The sequence below is a fragment of the Ambystoma mexicanum genome, chromosome 3q (genome assembly GCF_040938575.1).
Source record: "Ambystoma mexicanum isolate Mex_15411 chromosome 3q, UKY_AmexF1_1, whole genome shotgun sequence".
Taxonomy (NCBI): domain Eukaryota; kingdom Metazoa; phylum Chordata; class Amphibia; order Caudata; family Ambystomatidae; genus Ambystoma; species Ambystoma mexicanum.
In genome coordinates, this window is record NC_090926.1 from 97,226,182 (window position 1) to 97,243,426 (window position 17,245).

A 17,245-nucleotide genomic window follows, 5' to 3' on the forward strand; every position below is an offset into this window, starting at 1 on the left:
ATGACTTTATATGACAAGGGTTTCATACTTACTCAAGATACCAGGACACAGGCAGAGCGAATAGAACGTCCTCAATTAAATATATACAAGTCAGGAGCAGTTGAGGCCATAAAAAGGACTCAGCCAATCATCCATTAGAAGTCTGCCACTCAAAAATATCATAATGGGTCGTAATGCAAGGAGGTCATTCCGCATTTCAAGGACAACCATTGAACTGATTTCTTGGAATACACGTGGTCGTAGCCACTTAGTTAATTCCAACGATAATAATATATATATACAGAAGTATGATATAATCACATTCCAAGAAATCTGGCTTATGAATGCACCTGTATTGTCTACCCATACTATACTTTCAACACCAGCTACCAAGAAGACAATGGGTCGCCCAATGGGAGGGCTCTTGCTTGCAGTCAAGAAAACAATTGGGTTCTCTATTACCGAATGTCCTTCGCCTTCCGCATGTTTCCAAATAGCAAAGTTAGTCAAAGCCCCAATGACTATTGTCATCATTAATATCTATTGGAGCAGACTAACCATGGCATCGGAGGTTTTCTGTAAACATTTACTTGTTATACTTGATAACCTTTTACTTTATCCAAAAATAGATTATACCATCATACTTGGTGATTTAAATGTGACCTAATTTTGAATGATAGTGGAGAACTTGCTCAATATGAACTTACATGGTCACTAATTATGAAAGAAAGAGGTTTCATTATGTTAAATGGCACAGTACCGGGAGATATTCCCGCCCAGTCTAAAGGGACTAGGGGTCCACAAAATGCCATATTGGATTATGTTTATGTATCTTCCAATCTACTCAAACAGATTGATTCATTAACAGTGATTCCTACTAATTTGAGTGACCACAACATACTACACATATGTTGCAAAATAATAACAGGAGCCCATTCGATGCAAAATAATCACCATGTGACAGGTATAAATGTGAATAATGGTGGTAACCGACTATACTGGACCCCATTAAAATTGGAACAATTCAATAATCGTGTGTATGAACACTTTTCAGCGCCCCAATTGGATAAATCCGAATGTTATGTTCACCTGATGCAAATATTTAAAAGTGTTATTTTGCCAGATCAGACAATCAAATACAGACATCAACATGTATTTGATTTAGAGATCCATCAAATAAAAGCCCTTTTAAGGCGAAATCTCTGTAATTTGAAATTTCTTCCCATCACAATAAGAACGGTGGAAAATAAACGACTGACTCTCGCTTATAAATCCTGGCTAAAAGATCAGAGATTTTCGTCAATATCAAAATGATGGTGAAAAGATGTTGAAACAAATCATAAAGAAATCAACAAGTGGTATCTGGTCATGCCTGAATTCAGCTTCTAGTAAAACACAGGGAGCTGTACAACTTAGCCCCATTACTGAATAGGTGTGGCAAAAGTATTTTCAAGATTTATATTGTACTCCATTTGAGAACTTTATTGATCAAATAAGTTTGCCTGGTGTTTCTCATTAATTTCTATTAGAAACTAGTACTATCACATATTGTATTAGCAAGTTAAGTCGATCGAGAGCAACTGGACCCGATGGCCTGCATAATGGAATGTTAAAAAATCACCCACAAGAATGGGCACAGATTTTGTTAAAAATGTTGGAGAATATATTTCTCACAAGATCTATACCAGCTACATGGAAACAATCAATAATAGTACCCATTTTTAAAAAAGGCCAAAGGGATGAACCAAAATCATATCGACCAATTGCACTCTTAGACTGTCCAGGGAAAATATTTGCGCGTATAATTTTAGAACAACTTAATCTCTGGTTATTTGAACGAAAGCTATATGATCCATTCCAAACAGGGTTCAGACCTGGGTTGGGGACTGCTGTGAACATTATTATCTTGAACAGCATCATACAACAAGCTAAGCAACATCATCAGCCCCTATATATTGCATTCATTGATTTTCGCATGGCGTTTGACGCCATGCCTCGTGAATTATTATATAGGAAACTGATGGATAAAAATTGCCCATGGTATATCCCGAAGTGGATCATTGAACTACACACAAATACCACCATACAAATCAGACTCAGTAACGAGGGTTTATTATCAGCAACGATTCAAACTGCTCGAGGTCTAAAGCAAGGTTGCCTATAGGCTTCCACATTGTTTAATTTTTTTATTTCTGACATTGGTATATCCTTTGAAAAACGTATCACTGATTCACCTAAAATAAATGACATACAAGTTAAATATCTACTTTATGCAGATGACATGGTCCTGTTTGCTAAGACCCCCAAAGGACTTCGAACATTGTTAGATGCCTTGGAATGTTACACCCAAAAAAACTGTATATCAATGAACATCGCGAAGACGAAAGTCATGCAATTTGGTAACATAAAGCAACAATCTACAGCATACAAATGGCCTCTACAAGAATCCACCTTAATGTCAGTATCATCTTATATTTATTTGGGCACTATAGTCCACAACAAAATAAGCCATAGTCGTTATGAACAACACATGAATCGGAAGCTAATCACAATCATTTCTCAAGCTCGAATAATCAGAGCAAAATATTGTAAGTTTTCTATTATTCCTATCATAACTTACTATAAACAAGAATTTACACCAGTAATTTTGTATGGCTCAGAGTCATCCCATGTGAGACCATATAACTATTGGGCGCATTATGAAGGGTTGTATTGGAAACGAACTTTGAATCTTACATTATCACAACCCACATGCTTAGTGAGACACGAATTGGCTCTGTTATCTTTATATGCAATATATAAGTGGAAGCTTTGTTTGCTATACCGCAAATGTATCTTGGCAATTGTAACAACGGGAATATTATATAATATTTCAAATTATCTCTTAAACTCTGAAGATATCTTTGCGTTAACATGGCGGAAAAAAGGGCTGAGAGTCCTTCATAATTCTGGTATCTCGGTAACATTGTTATCAGAGAATCCTGATAAAGCTAAGAAAAAGTTGTGGGATTATGATTGGATACAAACCAGAAATGCATGTAATATCTATACCAATTTTGTAAACTATCCTTTCGCCTTGAAACGACATGGTCGAACTGAGAGTTATTTATGTATATTTCCGAATTTGCAGCAACGTGATGATTATTTACGTTTCCGTTTGAATTTATGGCCCACAGGGAAATTCTATTCAATCGAAAACAGCTAACTAGTGCAGATGCACATTGTCGCTTTTGCAAAACAACCTTGGAAAATATAAAACATCTACTAGTCGAATGCCCTATGCTATTGATGCAAAGAACCAACTGCTTTAAACCATTATTTGAAGATCATTATGTTTTAACCAGTGAAAAACTTTGGGAGTTTCTTTTTCACACTTCCATAAAAGCAGTTAGATATGCTATTCTTAACTTCACATATAACATAGGCATCCTGAAGAGAGCAATGATTGTAAGTAAATTGTGATTCCTAAAGATGAGATATGACAAAGGATCGATAAAATGATAAGTTCGAAACTCAAATGGAATCTGAACGTTTGTGGATGTTTTAATGTTGTAATATTTTAATGTTGTAATGTTTTAATATTGTGATTGTAAATAATTGACATATGCATTATTTTATTGTAACAATCAGAAAGTTTGAAAAATCAAGTATAAATTCTTGATTAAAACAACTATAAATAAAAATAAATATATATAACCACATTCTTCCTCACAATGCCATGCTCACACTCCAAATCCTTGCACTTCCCTGTTATTACCACCTTCTTCCTCAAAACACCACACTCACTCTCCTAACTCTTCCCCCTTAAGCCTTCACTCACCATCACTTTCCCTCCCTCTAATCTCACGACTCTCCAACTCCCTCTGTCACTTCAGCCTCTCCTTCCTCCAAACTGCTATGCTTTCTAAACCCCAAATTCCAGCCTTCTCTTCAACTCCAGGTCCTCCCTCCAAATACGCCCAGCTCCTTCAATTCCCTCACTAAGCACCTTGCGTTAGGTACTTATACTGTGTTCGCTCCTCCCTCTGGGTGGAATTTTAGTGTGGGTCTGCACTTACGGCTTGTAATTGGTTGAGGGCTGGGACGCTTGTTGTCCCTAAGGGTACCTGGGGTTGCTTAGAGCATGGTATCAAGTCTATAACTGTCAGGTCCGCCATCTTGGGAGCCAGTAACTCCTCTGTGACTGAGAGTTGCAGCAGGACATTTCAAATGGGAAGAGGGTGCCTTTTTATTACCCTCCAAAGTCTCACCCAGTTTTGTCTAGTGGTTGGGACTTCAAGTCTAACCTGGGCTAGCAGACTTGTGGATTGATGAGGGTCTATATCCTTGGATTGTCCTTGATAGATGGGAGCAGTATGCATCTATTGAGTGTCTCTACTTGGGTAGGGGGTCCACAGGAGTGCTGCTTTTAACTTTACCTTGCTTTCAGAACAAGGCGGGGCACTTCATTACAGTGGGAGAGGATGACAGATTGAGGGCAATAAGGGGAGTGGTATGCAAAGGGACATACTGCGCCTGCCCTGTAAGTTGCGAGGAGTTGGCACAGGCCTACTAAGGAGCCACAGGAGGGACAATGTCATAAAGTGGGCAGGTTGTGGAAGGTAGGACCAGGAAGAGGACAGTGAATAGGAGGCCATGATAGTTTAATTGTTGAAAAAATGTATTACAATCTTCATGTGAGGGGAAGCATACAGCAAAATATTCAATCCAATTAGATGACGTTAAAGTAGGTATTCATAAAGAGCAACCCAGTGTTACATTTAGGTTTCCATTTCTTCATAGTCTGCTTCATTGTGTAGTCTAGAGGATAGAGTACAATAAGCAGTTAATCAAAATAGGAGAAAATGACATAGCCTTGGTACATAATAGGCCTCAGAGGCCAGAAGATCAAAATCAGGAGGGATAAGCAGATCAACAAGTTACATAGCCAGAGACCAGACACATCAGACACATGGGGATCCAGGCACAAGGAGCAGGAGAGGTAGCCCTACCTGTAACTAGCTTCTGACAGTGCACATATTCAATGGGACAAAGCAAGAGTGGTGGTAGCACAGCCAGTCAGAGAGGGCAGGCATAGCCCAAAAGGGCACATACAGAAGTTAACGGCTCAGTAGGCTTCAGAAATTACAATCCAAAAAATGGTGCCCTGCAAATGGAAGGGCAGGGCATAGTAACTGGTATTCACAGAAATCTGCACAGGTGATTAATATGCATGGAATAAACAACAGAGTTCAAATCAGGAGGAAACAGCCTTTTGAGCGGGATTGAGTGTTTCAGAACTTTAGGATTCAGTTTGTATTTGTAGACATATCTTATTACTCGCTCACGATAGAAAGCCAGAGGTGGTTGAATATGCAATTCTCATTTGGAAACGGAAACACTGCCATGTGAGAGTGACAGGCTATCCAGGTGGTGGGGCAGGGGGGGTATCGAAGCCCACATTTGATCGATTATGCAGAGCAAAGGCACCTATTTCCTAAGCCAGAGCTTGGTTGTCAGTGATGGGCTAGACAATACCTGTTTAGTGATTACAAGGAACCTGTCAAATGTGGCTTAATACGCAGAGTGTGCCTGCTTGTTCAATAATGTTTGAATATAGTACTCAGTGTGTGTTGTGATGATCAGAGATTGGCTACCTATCTGATCACTCGGCGTGTGGCACAGTATGCTGTGTGTGATATGATATGCAGAGCACAAACACTTGTTCACAGAGTGTATGACACAGTTTTTAAGCATAACCTCATACACATGAGTACAGGATGAAAACGGCCGTGCCCAATATGCCACCTACATCATCATGCACAGTGCGTGAATACCTCTTCCATTGTAGAGGCTGGGTACAGTGTTCCACACATGGACTGATGTGCAGGGTATAAGTAACTGTTTTCAAATGGCGGGGAGTGCCCCATGTGTAATGCGATGCACAGAGCATAAGTACCTGCTCACTGAGATTACACTGCTCAGCGCACATGTCCAGGATGCAGTGACTGGTTTGCTTGCTGATTTCTTCCAGGAAGCCGTTGCATAGACCGAGTCCACCGTTTTTCAGGTGAGGATACTATGGGAACAGAGAAAAGATGGCTTTTGTGAGCCTGAAGTAGTGGAAATACCACAATTTAATTTTCATGTCCTCTTTTTCCCACCCCTGCACCTTCCTCAGCATTTCAGTCCTAAACCCTTGTTCTAATGTGTCCGGAGATATTCTTTCCCACAGTGTTACATATGTTATGTTAAAGGATATTAATACCGCGCACTGCCCCCTCCGGTCGCTTGGCGCTCTGGCGGATCTGAAAAGCAAGAGGGTAGGGTAAGTTAGTAGGACTAAGATAGAGAAAGAGCAAGAGAGCTGTGATGTGCTGTTGGCAGCTTCAGTTCGGTTTACACAGTTGGCTGAGCTTAGGTGCGCTTTTTGGTTGGTAGCCGTCATGTGCTGTTGTGCGAAGCTATGTGTGGTTTGTTTTGTTGTTGCGGTGTAGTGAAGTGCATGCAGTTTGTTGTGCTTTGGAGGTATGGTTGTGTTTAGTTCAGAGTTTGAGAGGTGTACGCAAAAGGGTGAGTTTTATTTTAGTAGGGTTGGTTAGTGGTATCACTATCTAGATGGGACGCATAATGATATCCACAATTCCATCTAGATGTGACGCAAGCTAATCTTCACAAATCTGTCTAGATGTGACGCCGGCTAATCTTCACAATTCTGTCTAGATGTGACACGGCTAATCTTCACAGTTCTGTCTAGATGTGATGCAAGCTAATATTCACAGTTCTGTCTGGATGTGATGCAAGCTAATCTTCACAAATCTGTCTAGATGTGATGCTGGCTAATCTTCACAGTTCTGTCTAGATGTGAAGCAAGCTAATATTCACAGTTCTGTCTGGATGTGATGCAAGCTAATATTCACAATTCTGTCTAGATGTGACACGGCTAATCTTCACAGTTCTGTCTAGATGTGATAAAAGCTAATATTCACAATTCTATATGGATGTGACACAAACTAATATTCACAATTCTGTCTGGATGCAATTCCGTCTGGATGTGACGCAAACTAATATTCACAATTCTGTCTGGATGTGACGCAAGCTAATATTCACAATTCTGTCTAGATATGACACAGGCTAATATTCACAATTCTACCCTATCCATAACTGCCCAAAATATAAACTGGGGCTGACTAGCCCAATTGGCTTAATGCAACGTATGGTAACCTAACACATTCAGGCTAGAATCAGAAAGGCTCCCTTATACAAGTTGGGTAAATGCTGACTATGGCTGATAAGCAACAACTAGGCTCAGTGCCTGGGGAGTAGGATATTGGGTAATGAGGCGGGTGGGGTAGTTAATGGAGTACAGTTATGGCTGATATGGCTGACTAACACAATTAGGCTAAATGCGAGATAAGATTACTATACAAACTGTGGTCTGGGCACATCAGAAAACCAGCTAATAGAGAATAAGATAGGATTAGAGTGGGTTGGTCAGTTTGGTGGGCAGCAGGTCGCACAGACTAACACGGCCAACACAGTCTGGAGCTGCTACTGCAGGAGCTGCCCTTTCCTCTGGGCCTTTCACCGAGAGGGCTGCAATGGGGAGGGGGCTGCCCTGGGAAGGGGGCTACCCTGGGGAGGGGGTAATAAAGGACTATGGGCCAATCAGGAGGGAGGGATGGGAGTTGGGAGGGTGCAGGGAACTCAAAACAGGAGAGGGTAGCGGAGGGGAGGTGCGGGAAGCACCTCGGCTAATTTGCTATTTTAAAGTGAATTTTGGGCAAAAACTTAATTTAAAGGCCAAATATAAGTGTATACCGTCTGGGACGCCGCAGAATGGAAAATACTCACCACTGGGTCACAGGTGGAGCAGGACACAGGATGTGAAAGAGCATACTGGCCTTTGCCCACACAGGTGCAGCCAATCACGGGCAGGGGGGTGTCGGGAGGGAGTAGGGCAGGGGAGGGGTCACAATCAGGGAAAAAGAAAGCAGTGGGGGTCAAGAGTACAAGAGAGCGAGGGAAAAAGGCATCAAAACGGCAACAAAGCAATGGAGGAAGGTGCACAAAAATTGACGTGAAAGGCAAGAAAAAAGGCAAGAAATGGCAAGAAAGCAGGAAACATGCCTCAGTGGCGGCTGGGGCACAGAGGGCGAGAGAGGGTGAAAATAACATGAGAGAGCAAGATAAATGCATGAAAAAGGCATGGAAGGAGAGAAAAGAGGGAAAGAAAGAAAGAAAGAAAGCAAGAAAGAAAGCAAGAAAGCAAGAAAGCAAGAAAGCAAGAAAGAAAGAAAGAAAGAAAGAAAGAAAGGAAGGAAGGAAGGAAGAAAGAAAGGAAGGAAGGAAGGAAGGAAGGAAGGAAGGAAGAGGCCTTAGTGGAAGAGGGGACACAGAGAGTGAAAGAGTGGGCACTTACCTCGGCAGGCGAGAGAGGGGGGAAAAAGCATGAGAGAGCAAGAGAAATGCATGAAAAAGGCATGTGAAAGGAGACAAAAAAAGGCAAGAAAACCAGCAAGAAAGAAAAAAACGGGCCTAATTGGAGGAGGGGGCACAGAGAATGAAAGAGTGGGCACTTACCATGCAAGGCCAGAACACTGAGGACACAGGACACTGCTGGAATCATCTTTTGGAATTCCAGACACATGGCTTTACAAATCTAAATTGGTAAACCCTTACTTCAACGTCCAATGCTAGCACTACCCAAACCACTCGCCCTACTTCAATTATCACTCCAGGAACGAGAGAAGGTCTGCTGTGATGTCGCACTGGTGTTTATTTAGGCGCTTGATCCATTGTCAATATTAACATCTTCCTTTAAATTCTATGGGCGTCCTCCTACTCCTGGTGGCTATATTGTATGCTAAAAAGAGAGTTCCCCCTGCATCATTGTGTGTCTTCGGGAGGCTACATGAGGTGACACTCTCTCATGTCAGGACTCACAGGCACTATTTCCATTTTATGTCAGGGTCAATTGGAAAGAAGAAACCCAAGCTTCCAGATTGCTATCACCCAAGACTTAAGAGTGTCCCACGGAGGAGAGCAACGAGGTGGAACTTCCTCTCACCAGCAAATGTGTGACGGAAAACAGGACCGCATACACACTAGTGAAAGCAGTCTGTACCTCCTAGATACTATACACTGTCTGTGGCATACTATCTGTGCACAATCACATGCACAGGTTGGGTGGATGGCAGCGTTCACACAACTGCGAAAATGAACATTAAGCCTATCTAAAGACATAACAGAAAAAAATACGTGTGTTGTGTTCTCTAAATATATGTTAGAAACAAAGAACATATTATATGAAACTACACAACCCAAAGTCAGGTAAATAGCGTGGACAAAAATGTCATTGTCATTTCACCATTGCCTGCTTATTGAAGCCCCCTTCCTCACACTCACCTCCTCGGGACACATCTCGTGGACGCAGTTCACAAAGTGGGCGCAGACCAATGGGAAAGAAATGGAGTACCGTAACATGGAGGCTTCCTCCATGGTCCACGAGAACATCTTCTCGAAGGTGCGGACGCTGAAGCTGGAAAGCAAAGGGAGGCAGAAAGAACTCAAGACAAGGTTGAGTGCACAGAGTAGCAGATCAACAGAAGAAGTGTAATTGAGCACAAAAGTATAGAGGAAGAGGATGAATAAAAATAAGCACAAATTGAAGAATAGACTACAGACAGCTGCGCATACTAAAAGATGCTGGAACATTTACAAAACACACATGAAACAGCATCAAGGTATCAATGAGTGGGGGCAATTAATAAGTGTATATTTCATAAGTGCCATTAATATGGGCATCATTTTGGGGTGGTTGTTCATCTACTGTATTGAATGAAATGTAAGTCTTTAGATTTTGCTAGCTTTAGTAATTGAGTACCTCCGTTCACTGCATATGGACATCTAAACGGTGTCAAAAAGTGGGCATCTCTGATGACCGCCTTCCTGCCGCCTTTGCCATGCAATGTACAAAAGCATCAACATTTTAACTTTTGTCCATTTACATATTTTTATACCGTAGAAGAACAAGTTACTTACAAACTGTAACGTTCTTTCGACTGGATGTTCCTCCCACGTATTCCTCATCTTGTGATAATTCGTTATCTCCAGCTTTGCTGCTTCGGAAAAAGAAATTCTCGGCAGAAGGTGCTATGCTCGAGGTCGTGGCCTCGATTGTCCCTCGACGGACTCCGTACTCTGTCGACGTCACCAATGGTATAAATAGCTCGAGCCGCTCCTGTTGCTTCAGTTCTGTTTTTTCGATGAAACATATAGGAGGAACACCCAGGCGTGCCCCATGACCGATACATTCTTCGTGAGAGGAAAGTGTAAGAAAACGTAAACTGTACTGTGGGGTAGGATGGGAGGGTCGATGAGGAATACGGGGGAGGAACATCCAGTCGAAAGAACGTTACAGTTGGTAAGTAACTTGTTCTTCGAATGGATTGTGTCCTCCCACGTATTCCTCATCTTGTGATAGGCTCCCATAGCAGTAGCAATTTTGGAGGCGGGAGTACTAATTTCAGTTTTCGTGGACAGAATGCAGAACTGCCTTGGCAAATAGACCCTCATTAGAGGAGGCAGTATCCAAACAATAATGTTTAACACAAGTATGCATTGGTTTCCAGGTTGCAGCTGCACAAATATCTGCTGCTGGGAATCCCCTCTTAAGAGCCGCAGAAGTAGCCATTTGTAACGCTCACCTGATTCCCGTAGAGGCGCCGGTCTTGACTGGGCGTATACCGTATCTTCAAAGGTGATGTGTAACACACGGCTGGCTCTTTGGGCTGGACCTCTGTGCACTGTATGTCTTGCTCGAAGGGTAAGATGTCTGCAGATAGAAAATGTGGGATTAATGAACTGGGTTATTGAATGTCTCTCTCTTCTTCCCTTTCTCTTCTCCTGTAGAACCCCAAAGGTTAACGCTCTCACCTTAGGTAAGTGAACGCCGTGCTCTCCATCTGCCTCAAGGCAGGGTGCTGTAACCAGTTTCTTCACTGGATAAGGGGAGCAGGCCTCTTGACTTCAGAGGACTGCTGTCCGTCGTTTACTGCACGAACGGTAAGTTTCGAGTAATTCTAATGTCTTTAAAGTCTTTAGTAATGATGTCTCTTGTTTTGCAGGGTTCAGGCGATGGCGGATGGCGGGCTGAAGTGAGTTGAAGATGGAGCCCGTGTGATGAATAGAAGCGCCTGGAAGCACGTAAGTAAGCGCTTGTTGCCTGCTTCACGATGCGCTCTAACTGTCTTTTTATTTTGCAGGTACAAGTTCGGGGCGGCTGCAGGGTGCCGGAATACCCACTGGGTTAGATGTGGAAAGGAGTAATGGCACGTGAGTATTAAAGTTCCCCAATGTCTTTAAACGCACCTTGTTTTGTCTTTCAGATGCTGGATGCAGCGCCGAAGGCCTCCGGAGCATGCGAAGAGTTGGTAAGCTTTTGTCTTTCAGATGCCGGAATGCAGTGTGAAGACCTCCGGAGCGCACGAAGAGTAGGTAAGCCTTTGTCTTTCAGATGCCGGAATGCAGCGCGAGGCGTTGGTGACAGCCGATGGACCAGGTAAGTGAAGAGCTGTCACTGAAGACCGTAATGCTAACCTGTTCTTTCTTGTCTTTATAGGTGTTGCTGAAGACTGGATTCAGAATGGTAAGCCTTTTTCCTTAGGCCCAGGATCAGATGCAGAAGACACGATGAGCGTTCTGCTGCTGAGGATGCAGAATAACGCAAAGCAAGATTCATCCATCGGGTGTGGTTTAAATAGCCTCCTGTAGTGCTTAGGTGTCTCCTTCCACAGCCATGCCTAGGTAAGAAAAGAGTTCCTGCTTTCCAGAAGAGTTCAAGTGTTCTGAATCTAGGGAGTGGCTCCTGCCCCACCCAACAGGAAAAGTAGTTCCAAACAGAAGAGGATCAGAGACTCAACTGGCAGGCAAGTAAGCAGCATGGTCTGCTGCAGGTAAGTCCACCCAAGCATTATGAGCCCGGCGCTTCCAGCGCTGGGACTGGGCATATTTATGAGCCTGGTGCCACTGGCGCCAGGACTGGGTCCAAAAGGTCCCAATTGGGACTGGTTGGCACTCGGAACCTGGGTTATGGATCTGCTTCCAAGGGAGTTGGGAAAACCCTGACCTTTTGGAAGCAGAGATCATGACACCAGTCCCCTTCTAGAATGGGCACGAAGCCCATCTGGTGGTTCTTTTCCCGCTAATCTGTAGCATTCAACTATGGCTAATATGATCCAGCGGGAAATGGTCTGTTTTGTTACAGATAAGCCTAATTTATGACCAGTATAACCCACAAATAGTTGTTCATCTTGTCTTAATTTAGCCATCCTTGAGATGTAAAAACTAAGATCCCTCTTGGGATCTAGTTTGTGTAATCTCTCCTCTTCCTTGCCCAGATGAGGAGGAGGATAAAAAGTTGGTAGTACTATTTTTTGTGACAAATGGAAGTCCGAGACTACTTTTGGTAAAAATGAAGGTTTAACTTATCCTTATAAAAAATAGTATATGGTGGTTTGCATGAGAGAGCTTGAAGTTCACTAACCCTGCGGGCTGATGATAGGGCCACAAGAAGGACAGTTTTTAGAGTTAAAAGCCTCAAAGGACATGAATGCAGAGGCTCAAAAGGTATGCAAGTCAAGAATTTTAGTACTAAATTTAAAACCCAAGTTGGTACATGAAAAGGTACTGGAGGGTATACATTAGTAAGCCCTTTTAAGAATTGAATGATTAACGGTATTTTGAAATATGAAACCTCTTCCGAGGAGCGCTTGAAAATGGACAGCGCAGCAAGGTATCCTTTGATTGTTCCTATCTGGAGCCCCAGATTAGCTAGATGTAATAGAAAAGAAAACACCATTGGGGTGCCACACTGAAAAGGGTCCACATCCTTGTCTTTGCACCAGTTACTAAACCTGTTCCAGCGACATCAGTACAAAGATTTTGTTGCTGGTCTTCTGGCCGAAAGCAAGATTTTCATTACGTCTTCCGGAAGATCCCAACCCGTGAAGGTTGAGTGTCTTGACCTCTGGATGGAGAACCCGATCTTCTCTTTGCGGAAGACGTATTGTAGGTTAGATGGACATGTCCAGAAGGTCCGGGTACCATGTCCTCCTGGCCCAATCCCGGGCAATTAAGATCATGGTTTTCCTGAACTTTCTCAACCTCCTGATTACTTGAGGAATCACAGGGACTGGGGGAAATGCGTACAGCAGTGGAAACTTCCACTCCACTACGAATGCGTCTCCCAGAGCTCCTCTTTGAGGAAATTCCCTTGAGCAGTACTGATCGCACTTCCGGTTGATCGCGGTGGTGAACAGGTCCACTTGAGGGGTTCCCCAAAGGGCAAAGACCTCCAGAAGAACTTCCTGAGCTATCTCCCACTCGTGAGAGACCGTGCTCCGCCTGCTCAGAGTGTCTGCCGCCGTGTTCTTCTCTCTGGCTACGTGAATTGCCGATAGAGAGATTCCTTCTCGTATTGCCCAGAACCATAGCTGCATTGCCTCTCTGCACAGTGGTAGTGACCCTACTCCTCCCCTTTTGTTGAGGTAGTACATGGCCACCGTGTCGTCTGTCATTATCAGGACATTCTTCCCTGTACAGAGGGCAGAAAAGCCGTCAGAGCTAGTCTGATTGCCCTCAGCTCCAAAAGGTTGATGTGTAGTTTGGACTCCGATGGAGAACAACGACCGCTGATTGTCAGATCGTTGGTGTGTGCTCCCCACCCCGTGAGTGAGGGGTCCGTCACTACTGTTATCTCCGGCCATGGTTGCCAAAAAGACTCTCCCTTGAGAATGTTGTTGTTGCAAGCCCACAATAGAAGATCCTGAGCAACTGCGCTCGGGACTTGCAGAAGATCCGACATATTCCCTGAGAACTGGGACCACTCAGTTCTGAGTGCCCATTGAAGGGATCTCATTCTCAACCTGGCCTCTGGTACTATGAAAATGCAGGATGCCATGAGGCCAAGCAACCTGAGAAAATCGAAGGCCGGTAGACGTTGGGCATTCTGGAATTTTGTTACCATCTGCTGGTTGTGGAGAGCTCTCACTTCAGGAGGCGAGGCTTTTCCTGAGGAAGTATCCAAGACTGCTCAGATATACTGGAGCTTCTGGGATGGTATCATGTGGGACTTCTTGAAATTGAGGGAGAAGCCCAATTTGTGGAGGAAGTGACAGGTGATCGAAAGATATTCCTGAGCTTGTTCTGGAGAACTTGCTCTGATCAACCAATCGTCCAGGTAGGGGTAAATGTGAATGCCCCCTCTCCTGAGACTTGCTGCCACAACCGCCAACAGTTTGGTGAAAACCCTCGGGGCGGAGGTCAACCCGAATGGCAGAACTCGAAATTGATAATGAGAATTGCCAATCGCGAACCTCAGGTACCTTCTGTGCTTTGGATGAATTGGCACATGTAAGTAAGCATCCTGAGGTCCAATGATACCAACCAATTTTGGAGTTGAAGAGCCTGAAGAAAGAGTCACCATCTTGAACTTGTCCTTCCTGAGGAACTTGTTCAAGTTTCTCAAGTCCAAGATGGGTCTCAGTCCTCTGTGCTTTTTTGGGATGAGAAAATATGGGGAGTACAAACCCCTGTTCCTCTCCGCTACAGGTACCAGTTCTATGGCACCTTTCTCTAGCAGGGTTAAAATTTCCTGCAACAGGAGCGGATCCGGAATTTTGGCAGAGTTGGCTCCCGGTGGATGATTCTGAGGCCTTTTTTGGAAGGGGAGGCAGCAACCTTGGGCTACTGTTTTCAGTGCCCAAGCATCTGAGGTAATGCCCCGCCATTCCTTCAGATGCTGAGAGATCCTGCTTCCCACTGGTGTTTTGTGCAACAAGGTCTCAGAGGGATTTGGAGGTGGCTGCAGGAGTGGCTGAGGGTACAGATGCCGCTCCTGAGGCTGATTTTGCACCTCTTCCTCGTGCTCCACGAGAGAAGTTTCTTTTGCCCCTTTGAGAAGCCTGTCCTCTTCCTCTACCAAAAGAGGAGTAGTATTGAAAAGAACGACCCCTCCAGGAAGATGAGCCGGAATAGGGTTTTAGAGGCTGGCGCAAAGAGGCGCTAAGTGATTTAGCTGCCGCTTTCGAGGTCTGAAGTTTTTCTAGGCTTTCATCAGCCTTTCTGCCAAAGAGCCTCGAGCCATCAAAGGGCATGTTGAGGAGTCTAGCTTGCACGTCTGGTGCAAACCCCGACTTCCTCAACCACGCAAATCTGTGTTGCACAACGCTTGCAGCCATGGATCTGCTGATACTATCAGCAGTATCCAGTCCAGACTGGAGAAATTCCCCCATTGCCTCCTTCCCGTCTTTAACTATATTCAGGAAGCCTTCCCTTTCCTCGCCTTCCGGAATATGATCAGCCGCCGCCGAAATACAGTCCCACAGGGTATGGGTAAACCTGGCTAGGGTACAGGTGACATTTGCCGACTTAAGTGCCATACTGCCTGACGTGAAAACTTTACGTGCCCAGGCAACAACTTTTTTATCCTCTCTATCTGGAGGAATAGTTGGATAAGCAGTTTGTTTTGAAGTGGATGCTGCCTGAATGACTAAACTCTCTGGAGTCGGGTGTTTATTCAAATATTCAGGATCTGTTCCAGCTGGTCTACATTTTTTTGGAAAAGTGCTATCTGCAGCAGCAATACTCTGGTTTCTACCAGTTTTTCTCCACAGTTCTTTGAAGGGCCTTGTGGAAAGGGAGAACAGGTTCTTTCTGAGGTCCCTTGACGATTATATCCGTCATGTCATCTTGTTCAAAAATGGGTGCAGTATTACCCCAACCCATATACTCAATTACCCTGGTCATAAAACCCCTGTACCCAGCATCTGCATGCTCTGCAGGATCAGGTCTGGCGAACTCTAATTCTGGGGATGTGTCAATTCCACTGGCAGAATGTAGAGTATCACTCAGGTCTCTCATTCTAGATTCCTGATCAATAATTTCCTCAGGAACTTGTCTTGTACCATAAGAAACTCCAAGAGGAGTAACTTCGTCCTCTTCTGAAGCAGATTCTTCATAAATTGCTGACATAGACTTGAAAAAGTCTGATCTGGGCAATGGAGTGAATCTCCTTTCCTTCTCTACTATCCGCGTCGAAGGAATTGATAAATCCTTTGAAATTGTCAAAGGGGTCTTCGAAGACTTCGAAGATGACTTTGATACTGGCATCGAGGATGTTTTTGGTTTTGGAGTCGAAATTATCGACGCCAAGTGCGTCGACGAAGTCGTTGAAGTCTTCGATGGCTTGTGTTTTTTGCATGGCACTGGAGAAGTGCTCGACTCTCGAAGAGTCTTCAACGGATTTATGTCGACTCAAGTTCTTTTAGATTCCTCGACGCTACCAGTCTTTGCCATGGTAGTCTTGGACTTCCCTTTGTCATCCAATGGAGCGACTTTAGGGGTATGGCTTTTTCGAGGGTCTTTTGAGGAAGCCGGGGCCGCGTTCTCAAAAACCTCCATCATCTTTTTGCGGAATTCTTCCCACTTACTGGGAGACTCCGATTTAGTCGGACATCGAATTTCTTCGGTCAACTCTGAAGAAGAAGATGATGATGAGGGAGATCTATGTCTCCTCTTCATTTTTTTAGATGATGACGAAGAGTGTTTTGATCTACTCCTAGATCGAGATCTCTTTAAGTGCCTATGGCGATCCGATTCCTTCGAATCAGTCGCTTTCTTATGTCTTTTTGACATAGCCTTCTTCGAGGCTTCCCTCCCCACCGACAGTTTACCTCTCCTCTCACGAAGAGCTTTCTCGGTCATGGATTGACAGGACCCGCAGTCGTCGGTTCGGTGACTGGAACAGAGACAGCAGAGACAAATCTGTTAGGGATCGGCGATCGACATTTTAGATCCACAATCTACACACTTCTTGAACCCCGTCTTGGGTGTCGAAGGAGTTGAAGATGATGACATTTTCTTCACAGAAAATAGAAGCGCGCCGTTCTCGATAGCGAATCGATCGGAAAAACAGAACTGAAGCAACGGGCGTGGCTCGAGCTATTTATACCATTGGTGACGTCGACAGAGTACAGAGTCCGTCGAGGGACAATCGACGCCACGACCTCGAGCATAGCGCCCTCTGGCGAGAATTTTTTTTCACGAACCAGCGAAGCTGGAGATAACGAATTATCACAAGATGAGGAATACGTGGGAGGACACAATCCATTCGAAGTATGAACTGCTACTGCATGCAATCCATCTCCTTCTTCAAAATTAAAAAGAAAATCGATAAAAAAATAGAAAAATAATGCACAGTATTTCCAGAAATACTGCATGCAGC

At 44.0% G+C, this 17,245-nt stretch overlaps 1 protein-coding gene across 1 annotated transcript in view; it reads right to left on the reverse strand.

Annotated features, from left to right (window-relative positions):
- NCKAP1L (NCK associated protein 1 like) overlaps positions 1–17,245 on the reverse strand; it is a 2,015,530-nt gene that overhangs the window by 1,518,261 nt on the left and 480,024 nt on the right. The window contains exons 17-18 of the mRNA XM_069653209.1: positions 9,367–9,499; positions 5,918–6,037 (exon numbers count right to left, since the gene is read on the reverse strand). Coding sequence (XP_069509310.1) covers positions 5,918–6,037; positions 9,367–9,499 — 253 coding nt within the window. The remainder of the gene's footprint in view (positions 1–5,917; positions 6,038–9,366; positions 9,500–17,245) is intronic.